Source organism: Toxorhynchites rutilus, chromosome 3 (genome assembly GCF_029784135.1).
Source record: "Toxorhynchites rutilus septentrionalis strain SRP chromosome 3, ASM2978413v1, whole genome shotgun sequence".
Taxonomy (NCBI): domain Eukaryota; kingdom Metazoa; phylum Arthropoda; class Insecta; order Diptera; family Culicidae; genus Toxorhynchites; species Toxorhynchites rutilus.
Window position 1 is genome coordinate 131,020,317 of NC_073746.1, and position 10,984 is coordinate 131,031,300.

The 10,984-nt window shown below is 39.3% G+C and overlaps 2 protein-coding genes across 4 annotated transcripts in view; one reads left to right on the forward strand and one right to left on the reverse strand.

The window, feature by feature from the left end:
* Positions 1–8,013, reverse strand: part of LOC129780270 (protein son of sevenless) — a 30,424-nt gene extending 22,411 nt beyond the window's left edge. For all 3 annotated transcript variants that reach the window (XM_055788340.1, XM_055788339.1, XM_055788338.1), the window contains exon 1: positions 7,188–8,013. In XM_055788340.1, the coding sequence (XP_055644315.1) occupies positions 7,188–7,298 (111 nt within the window). In that variant the 5' untranslated portion in view covers positions 7,299–8,013. The remainder of the gene's footprint in view (positions 1–7,187) is intronic.
* LOC129780273 (uncharacterized) lies at positions 3,385–4,872 on the forward strand. Its single transcript, XM_055788342.1, has 3 exons — positions 3,385–3,488; positions 4,342–4,748; positions 4,807–4,872. Exons 1-2 carry the CDS (start codon positions 3,401–3,403, stop codon positions 4,683–4,685), a joined length of 432 nt encoding a protein of 143 aa, XP_055644317.1. The 5' UTR covers positions 3,385–3,400; the 3' UTR covers positions 4,686–4,748; positions 4,807–4,872.
* Positions 8,014–10,984: the final 2,971 nt, after the last annotated feature.

Here is a 10,984-nt window from a genome sequence, read left to right on the forward strand (position 1 = left end):
AAATTCTACGATTTACTGGAGCACGTACAGTAAGGCAATTCAACGTCGATGCGGTGATTCAAGTAACTATCTTTCATCAATAGGAGAAGCAAGTAAACTAAAAATTATTATCTTTATTCAACAGGTGCAGACCAAAAATTTCAAAATCCTAACAACGCGTGGAAAAAGACAGATGGCCACAAATGAACCACAAATTTCTACATAACTCGAAAACTAATCAAGCAAATGGAGTGAAATTTGGCTATATAAATAAAAAGGATCACCGAATGTGTTGATAAGAGCAAAACTCGAGAGAGGAATTGTCTGATTTAGGGCAGTCTTTATTCTATCATATTTTCGGTTTCAAACATTTATTCCATGTAACGGAGAAACATGTTATTTGCAAGTGGTTGGAAAATCTTTGGTAGAAATACTAGAAATTTTATAGTAAAAGGTAATTTTAAAGGGTAGTATAAGCGCTTAGTAAGAAAACGTGGACGGATAACGAAAAATAAATTTCGGGCGGAACGAAGTTTGCCGGGTCAGCTAGTGATCTTACAAAAGTCAACCGTATCATACGTCTGACATTGAATCGAAACCGATTGGCGCTATTCATTTCTTGAAAAAAAACTTTTTTTGGCTAGTTTCAGTTCCAGTTCCAGGTCACTATCCAGCTGAGGTACTCTCGAACTATTGAATATACTGTAGGATAATCGTTTTTTGACGAATCCAAAATAGCAAATGAACTTGAGTCTATGGTTACAATCTTATAATAAAGGAGATTCCGAATTTCTCTAGAAATACCTCCATAGGCATCAAAAATGTTTCCACACATTCAATATCTTTGATTTCCCATTCATGTTTGCCTGGAACAGAGCCTCCAGTCAGTCATAATTCTTCGTAAAATATACCTGTTTAGAAGGAGCAGAATTTGACAGGGAAATTCATCAAAATACTAACAAAAATAGGAGTTCTGAATAAGTGCAGCTACAGTGCAGTGCAGCGCGTTGTACAGTTCTACGAACAGTACAGAATTCTCCGAAAAAAGTATACGCTACAACATTTCAAAAGCGGAAATGCTCCGGTTTCAACTGTTTGCCATATCCTAAGATCCCCAACATCGCCAAAAAAACGCTACCGTTCCTGAACACCCATTCAATTCCATTTATATCCAAAAACCTCAACCCGACAAATATGCATCAGTGTCGCCCAATCGAAGATTTCTTCGGGATTTTGGGCTCCTTGGTATAGAAAAATAACTGGAGAGTCACGAATTACAAACAGTTGATTGGTAGACTCTGGAGATGCATTTGCAAAATTGACATGAAGGCCGTACGACGCCTCTGTTCCGACATCAAACGGAAGCTTCGCCGAACAGCAGATTACGGCCCGTTTGCAAATGTTCACCATTGTTTTCAACAATGGACAATGTATATTAAATTCAATGAATCAGATCGTCAAGTATGTTTGTCTTTTTTAACAACTTGAGAAAGATGTTCCAAAATTTAAGTTGCCACCTGTTATGTGTTTGTGTTTTCAATAGTGTATGAAGTGTTTTGTGTTTCTTGTTACTGTTCTTGGATGGTACTAACGTTCCCAGTGGAACTTTTGCCTTCTCAATGTAGATATTACTTGCGTAATTTTTATTAGTAGTACTTAGTTGAGATTTCTATGCCGGATGACACGCCTTGAATGTATTCTGGAGTGGCAAGCTCTAGAATACGCGTGACCACAGTGCAAGTCGAAGGAAATTTCTTTGACGAAAAATTCCCCCAACCCGAACGGGAATCGATCCAGAACCCCCGGCATGATAATGTGGGACACTAACCAGTCGGCCACGGGAGCACTTGTTCTTGTTATTGTTTTATTCACTAAAGGTGTAGGCGCTCCCGTGGCCGAGTGGTTAGCGTCACACCTAACATGCCGGGGGTTCGGGTTCGATTCTCGTTCTGGTCGGGGGAATTTTTCGCCGAAGGAATTTACACCAGCTTGCACTGTGGTCACGCGTATTCTAGAGCTTGCTACTCAGAATGCATTCAAGGTGTGTTATTTGGCATAGAAATCTCAACTAAGTACTAATAAAAACAACGCAAGTAATATTCTACGTTGAGACGGCGAAGTTCTTCTAGGAACGTTAGTGCCATTTAAGAAGAAGAAGGTCCAGCTAAAGCATTTTTCTCGCTGAATCGTAGACTAATGGCACGGTTGGATTTTATGGGATTATTGTCAGCGGAGTTCTGGATATTCAATTCTTGGATTTCTAATTGTAATTTTCAATTAATTTATTTAGTATCACATAATTTTAATAACCCATCCCCTCAACAGGAACCACTTGCGCTAAGTTATAGTTTCTACCTGCGTCAGTAATATCAGCTGAGTGTATTCTATGGTATATCTTCCCTACGAACACTTTTCCTAAACTCCCGAGGAATTTACGAGGTCGTAGAGTTCCCCGCATCTCTCTCAAGTAAACGTCGTAGTAACTTTCCTTCCCTTCCTTCGCAGTTACAAGGACTTCAATCTAGTATCTGCTTAGTAACGGATGAAGGAAAGTTTTTTTACTAAACAGTTCTGAATTCGTACCGCTCACGATATTGTGCAACTTATACGAAGCCAATGCTAATCCCATCCAAATTTCAATCTTCATTATGGATGCAGCAATCCTTGCTACGTTAGACTATATAGGGGTAGTGGGGGCAAATTGGTCATGGGGGGCAAAGTGGGAACCTGCTTGTTTGGTAGTAGAACTATTGACTATATTTGGTAGTAGAACTATTGACTTCGAGTTCGAGTTTGTAGTTTTGATTTGTGCGGCTTAATAAAAACGAAGTATAAAGCAGGTGAGATTTCTTAAAACATGTCCGGAAGATTTGTACTCTCAATAATATAATTGTTATAAATTGTTGAATGCAGATAACCTTCCGCTAGAGGAATCCGGCTGTTCTAAATTACAGATTGCCGGCTATCATACTATCGGACATGCAATCAGTGTGTCCGCTCTATTCGCTATGGACCAGTCAGCTGTTGGCATTGAGAAAATTCCTGCTCTGCAACAGCCGTCCTGTAGCAGCAGATGACCCTATTGTGTCAAATTTTGCAGCAAGGTTTTGTCGCAATTACGAGTTCAGCAACCGGAACCAACATGTTACTGTGAAAATCTACATAAGTGCAGATGAACAATGACAACAAGATACAGCAAACGAGGAAGAGCCAGAATGGGTTTCGGCAGGACCTACCTCTCGCCTGGACACAATCAAACTTTGTGGATTCGATGAAGATAAGGCGTTGATTGAGGTATCTTTCGATTAGTCGACATGCTAGCACACAATCAAGTCAACAGTAATATGATTGCTCAGCAACAATTTTTAATGCAAATTTGCAGCACAAAAACTAACAGACCGATATTTTGCGCCGATTGCTCATGAAAAACAACGTTGAGAATGCAACTGATCCACCACAAATGCAACAACAGCAACAATCAACCCAACAGCCGCACTCTCCATCCCAACGTGAGCTTCAGTTCCATACCCAATCCATAATGCAGAACGCTTTGCTCCGTAGAAAAACTGCAGGAGCAACGCAAGGTGCTTTGTGATCAGAACAGTCGAATTGCTGCCGCTGTGATTAACAACGGTGAACCAAATGCAGCCGTGCAGCAATTCGTACAATCGATTTGTCTAAACATTCAGCGAAGTCTTTTGGTTCTTAGTCAAACTGCTAACCGGCCGGTGACAAATATCCTAATGGTACATATTTCTCTGCAAAGCCGTCTGCAGGAGCAACTATTCTCTGTCACGCAAAAATTGTGTCAACAGAAACGTGGTGGTCCCATGAGTACTAGAAGTTCTTAGAAAGCATCGAATTCTACAGATCACTTCTTACATGTTACGATAGAACTGGATTCTTACAATGCATTTACCAGTGCAGAAATTGTTATCTCTTGCAACATTCAAATTTAATGTTGTTTTGTACTATATATTACCTTTCCTCATGATCATATTTCATATGTTGTGGTTGTTCTTTTTCTTTTATTACTATTTATAATAACGTGCTTCGTTTCATCATTGTAATATTTTTTTGGGCAAGCGAAATCTTGATACAAATTCTAACTGCCTGATTTATGTTTTGCAAAATTGCATCAATTGATTCGTCGTTAGGTTCTTCCATCAAGTTTATTAGTATAAGACGATTGTAAATTATAGGAACGAATGTTCGTTCTTTTCTCTTTATTATTTTTTTTAGACTGCAATCGCTAAATATTTTCTGGAAAAGCCGTTGTTTAACCTCACCAGCAAGCGTCAGCATCTCATATATTGCCTAAAAACTGTTTCAATTATTCTCATGTGAAACTTTTACCCCTAGCTTTGCTCGAGTCTCGTGTTCAAGTATCTAGAAACAGCGGCAGCCAAAAAGGAGAAATCGACTACTACTACTACTACGGAGGTCGGCGCTCTCGTCGAAAAATTCCTCCGGAAGGCTGTTGGATGGTACCCAGAGCCAACGAGGTCACTTCGATTCTGGATACAGCACAAGCGATGGAAGTTTCGATTGTAAGCGTTGGTCCCAGGAGGATCCGCACGATAGTATTGGTCCCTATTCGCCCAAATGGTCGCCCATTCCAATGCATACAGGCTTCAGTGGGAAACCACCACCAACTTCAGTTGCACCAACAGCAGCAAGAGCTACAGCTGGTCGTTCTAATGTAGGTTCGCTTGGGGAGCACGCACCCCGCTGCAGGATCAGCACGAACGAAAGAAGCAGTCGAATAAGTAATATGATCGCATTCGGAAGAGTTCGAAGTCAACTAACCTATTCGTTCATTCATAGGGCCGACATTTCTCCAGAAGGTGATTTGACACTTGGTAGTGTCCGATGGAAAGATGTGAACGTTAGGAAATATCCAACCTTATAGGTATACCACTACATTTCATTCAAATTGTATAAAAAACTGTTACTCTGAGGAATCCAAGTGATTGCATTAATCTAGTTTATCCTTGGTTTTACAATATAATCCAACAAGTTATTGAAATGGTTACATTCAAGTCGCAAATCCTTATCATCAGTCCACTCATACAATCGTTCGGTTGAATTGATGCTAGCCAATACACGGCCATTGAACTTAATGAAAGAATAGCACGCGCTCTTGATTCCCTTCTCGCTAACTTGAGTGAGCGCTCTATCCGCGTAGTGATAGATGATAATCCTTCCTACTTTGTGTTCCGGTTCCGCTTGATACACCAGTGCTGTGACGACGATGCATTCGAGTCGTTACCCAACTTCTCCGAAATCAATGACATAGTATACTCCGTTTGCATGAATTGATGTGCAATTTGAACTTCTTGACCAAACTCGGCACTGCTGGCTCCTGGCTTGAGCAGTACCATGTTGCTCGAGTAAGTTACATTTGTCGTCTGAGCTGACGCGCTCTGTCTCGAAGGATTCAGACCACTCGAGTCCTGAAGTTGCATTCGCACCGTTATAACATCGAATGCTTGAGAAACTTCCTGATATGCGGTATGACGTGGCGACTCACCCTGTTACCGTTCGAATGCGCAACTTTAAATCTCATCAATTGTACCAAGAATAACCGAATTTTTGATTGCAAGAGCCAAACTGTCCTGATACGCTTCGGCATTAAGTGAGCACGTACGATTTATTTCCTTCAGGTTGACATTCGAGAAAACTAGCTTGTGGTTAGAGCTGTAAATAACATTTGGGCGATCCGAACATGTAAATACCGGTACGTTTTCAGAATTGTCGGCTGGGTTCCAATCGTTACTTTTTTGGTGTGTTGGTCTGTATTTTTCTTCATGACGAAGTAAAACATATAACCGTCTCCGAGGACACACAATAATTAAGGGCAACCAGTTCCGAACGGCTGGAGCTTTCGTCCAAGGGAGAGATGTTCAGACATGTTACATCATAATCTAGTGTGGCAGTGTTAAGGGAAAATAATGTTATTATTGTGAACACGGGCAATTGGTCGTTCCATACCTTTTGTGCACCAACTTGCCTGCTTCAATCGTCATCGTGGTATACTACCGATTCTTATCCAATAACAATTAGTCCCCCAAGTGGAGTTGACATCGGGATCAACATCGTTGCTTCTGTCTCAACGTTATACTGTTTCCAGGCGATTTTAAGAAAGTTCTATCCTTCAAATTTATTTCGTGAGTTTTGATGTGTCGTCCCTTCAGATCTTGGTGAATAGCACAATAAGTCGCGACACATTTGCGTGCATTTGCGTTAATTTAAAAAACACCTTATGTTTCACTTGAAAACTTGAAGACTGCGAATTTCAAATCAAAACAGAACAGAAGTGTAAACAAGAAAAATATCTGCCGTCGATAAAACAGTTTACCAAAATAAAATCTAGTACACAGAAATACGGCCGTAAATGAGGATAGCTTTTTCTTTGACGACGTATCGTATCCGACGAATCAATATACGGATACGGCCGTAAATGAGAATAAGGGTGAATATTACAGGTCGGACTCGATTATATATAGTCGACCATTTTTTTCAACAATTATTTTAAAATCTATACATAATTGAATCTCAAGAAAACAATTTTTTCTTTAATGTATGAATGTCGAACATTAATAGAAAAATAGCTTTTTGTGATTCGATTATATATTGGATTCGAAAAATCAAGTTGAAAGTGAAATTGCGATTATATATAATCGAGTCCGACCTGTACATATACGAATGTTTTTGTTTTGTTTTTCATCCATGCAAATTCAAACATCTATTTTGATAGTTTCTAATTTACATGTATTAAATTTAGTAAACTGTTACACTTCGGGTATCAACAATCCAGCTTGCACCGAAGCCGGTGAGCATGAACCCTCCCAATATATTGAATCCTTGTTGTTTATCAGAGGAGCGGGTTTGGTTTCGAAAATAAGATACACCAAAACTCGTATGCATAATAGAAAATAATAAGCCAATTTGAATTGTGTTCGAAGCGATGAATCATAAGAATGCTCTTGTTCTTGTAGCTCATTAGTCTGTCGGCTTCCAGTTGTCTGTGTCATTAGCGATGGGATGATACGGCGAAGGAGACAACGAAATGAAGGCAAGGGTGAGTCTGTTTTCGCACAAATCAATACGGAAAGAAGTTCTAAGCACTTATGTGATCGGTTGCTTGCATTGACGTTGGGATGTATAACGCAATAAGCAATACTTCAGGAGTCCCGCAATCTTACCTTTCTCAGGGATGTTATGAATACACCTTTCCATTTGGCTGCATTCTCCACTTTTTCAAAGTCGTAATCTGTCGCATCCGTGATCGATACGTGCTGACCGCCAGTGAACATATTACAGATAGCAGATTCTGCTCCTGTTTGCAGCTTTTTTCTTCCTTTAGGCGGACGAGGAGCTGCTCTTTAAAACAAAACAGTCGTCTTAGTCGTCGTCGCTAGCGCTGATGGTGATGGGCAGCAAGAGCGAAAATAAGCAAAAAACACAAACACATCCGACGACGACCAGCAGAAGAAAGGGACAATGGAGGGTGCCTCCAATTTTCCATCACTTCACAGCTAGGAAAAAAACACTATCCTCTAGCTAGTGGGAATCAGGATCTTCATTTTTCACAAGCACTGCATTCCCTTATGCTGCTACTTTCAGAACAAAAGTGTTCGATCGCTTCGGGTCTTAAGTAAAATAATAATCACACTCTTAGTATGCAATGGATGCCTTTTTCTTAATTCCTCCTAAAACATAAATTTTTCGCCTTCTTCTTCTGCGCACTCTGTTCTGCCTAGCTCTGCTGCGATACAAGATTCGAGATGGATGACGGATTTTCGACCAACAAAAGGAACACTCGTTTCTCACTTTTCATGTGAATTCCGGCACTGAATTTGCGTTCCCGAAATGCACTGGCACTATTTCGTCCGAAATGGCAGCCGTTATTCGCGAAAATTACACAAACATTTCACTTCTAAACTATACAGCATTCATTGTACACCGAACGAAATTCTCTTCCATCTTTTATTTTTTTCTGCTACTGCCTATGCTCCCTTCTGATGTCTACTACCACTACTGTTTGGAGAAACAATTTCTCACTCTCCTTCTCTCTTGCTCTCGCGTTCAGCTGTGTATATTTGATATATGGATCGAAGGTGGCAAATGTTTCTGGTTTTGTTTGTGTGTATGCAAAATTATATTTTTATTATGTTGGAATTCAGATAGAATAACTTTCAATCTCTTTTGCAACCAGAACATTCATATGTATTTTCAATCGAAACACCTGGGATTTTTTTTCTAGATCTACGCAATATATTCTGAATATATATTATTGAGCACACAATTTTATTTTTTACGTCTGAGTGTTAGAAATTGTGGCAAATATTTCTACAGGTGCTCATACCGTTTTGTCTCAAATTCCGAACACTTAAGCTTTTTCGGCCATTAAACAGTGTCTCATTACTAAAAATGATTCTTTTTTGCAAAATTAATGTGGTTTTTGGATACAATACAGTTTTTTCATTCATTTGGCTAACGATCATCTGATTCGTCCGTAACGTAAAATTTATTTACAAATTCGTATTCATGGTGAAAAACTACAAATATGTTTGATTACTTTTTTCTCAAATTCCGAACACCCAAAATGCTATTTGAAAAAAAAAACATTACTTTTGAGCTACTAGGCCGATTCAGATGAACGATATTTATTATTAGCTTTTCTTCTTTGGGAAAATATAACACTCTCGAAAATTTAAATATTGTGCTTCGAAACTTGATTCAAATTCCGAATTTGCTAACGCAAACATTTTATCGCTGGTTTTGACAATCGCTTTTTTGCAAATGCTTAGTATTTTAAGTTATGTACAGTATCGACACCTGTGAATGATGTTAAAATGAAGCCACAAAGAATGTCAGGGTATTTATTATTCAATTATTGAAAATATTAAAGTTCATAGTTCATACATGTGTTAAGTAATCAAACACCATGAAGTATAAATTTTCGTTCAAGCTTTTGTAATTTTACACTGCACTTGGTCCTTCTGATCTGATAGAGTAATTTACCTCTCAAGTACTAATATCGCCGCCAACCATCATCACTGTACATTTGTCATCGCAAATATAAAAAATCAGACTACATAATGCATACCAACAAACCGTCTCATTCGTGAACCCGAAAACGTTTTTCTATTACAAAGTCAGTTTGGAACTAACCCAGTTCAAAAACGAATTCGCTATTAAGGGGGTATTCTAGTGTAGAGACACGAATTTCGGACGTTTTTTCGAGCTCCGTAAAAATAAAACAAAGAATATTTTTACTATCTATTATATTGGGTTGGGAAAAAAGAAATGTCGTATATTGTCAATATATGACAACACCTAAACATATCTTTTGTTGTACTTATCGCATCGAGTCATACTTCACGGATATTTGAAGACGACAATCTGTACTACAAGTGCCGTTTTGACAGTGTTGTGATTGTCCTTTTCAGTCTCAAGTTATAGCGCGTCTAAGATGGAGTCCACTAAGCAAGAAATTCACCATATTTTACGTTTTTACTACCTGCGAGGTAAAACTGCAACGAAGGCGGCCGAAAAAAATCGTGTAGTTTATGGACCCGATACTGTAACGATTCGCACAGCACAGCGTTGGTTTGATCGATTTCATTCTGGTGTAGTAGCTGTCGAAGATACACCCTGTACTGGTAGGCCAATCGTCTTGGAAACCGATAAAATCGTTGAAATCATCCAAGTAGAACGGCATGTGAGCACTCGCTCGATTGGCCAGGAACTGGGTATAGACCATAAAACCGTTTGGAATCATTTGCAGAAGATTGGATTCCAAAAAAAGCTGGATGTATGGGTGCCACACGAGTTGACGCAAAAAAAATCTTTTAGACCGAATCAACGCCTGCGATGCAATGCTGAAACGGAACGAACTCGACCCTTTTTTGAAGAAGATGGTGACTGGTGATGAAAAGTGAATCACGTACGACAACCTAAAGCGAAAAAAGTAGTAGTCAAAGCGCGGTGAGCTGGCCCAAACCATCGCCAAGCCCGGATTGACGGCCAAGAAGGTTTTGCTGTGTGTTTGGTGGAATTGGAAGGGAATCATCCACTATGAGCTGCTCAACTATGGCCAGACCCTCAACTCGGTTCTCTACTGTGAGCAGCTTGACCGTTTGAAACAGGCGATTGACCAGAAGTGGCCAGAAATGATCAATAGGAATGGTGTTGTTTTCCACCAGGACAACGCTCGGCCTCACACATCTTTGATGACCCGCCAGAAGCTACGGGAGCTCTTGGTGATACTAAGTTGGCCCCAAAAGAGGCTTGCGAAAACTGGCTGTCTTAGTTTTTGGCAAATAAGGAGGGGAGGGGGGTGTTATAAGGGGGGGATAATGAAGTTGCCTTCTAAATGACAACAAGTTTGCGAACAAAACGGCGCATATTTAACTCGAATTGGATAATTTTAAGTATATTGAATAAAGCGTCAAATTTCGATCAGAAATACGACATTTCTTTTTCCCCAACCCAATATCATTATTTGTTCATCTATCTTTTAATAATGAAACAAAAATTGAACGGAGAAAAAACATTCATAACTAGAATAGTTAAGAGCTGATGAAGTGATAGGTTTAAAAAAAAAAATTGTGCCATGGCGTACACGATTCCAGCCCTGGTTTTCTGAAACAAAGAAATCGAACAGATTCTGAATCAGTAAAGATGCCGCTATCGCATGAACCTCGGACAAGTCAAAAACATCTTTTTTGACGAAATGGTGGCCGTTTGAAAAACAAAATGCAGTTTAAAACGTTTTTTCTTAGGTTTCTCGATTTTTTAAAAATTGTAAAATTTAGAAAATATTATTTTTCATGCGATAGAGAGATGTCTGCAGATTGTACCCATATAAATTTGACATGAATCGTTTCAGTAGAACTTGAGTTACTAGGTTGAATACCGCATCACTAAAATGGCTCTAACTCGATATATAATAGGATTTTCGATAAGTCCTTTCTAGGGCATATTCTTGTACGCC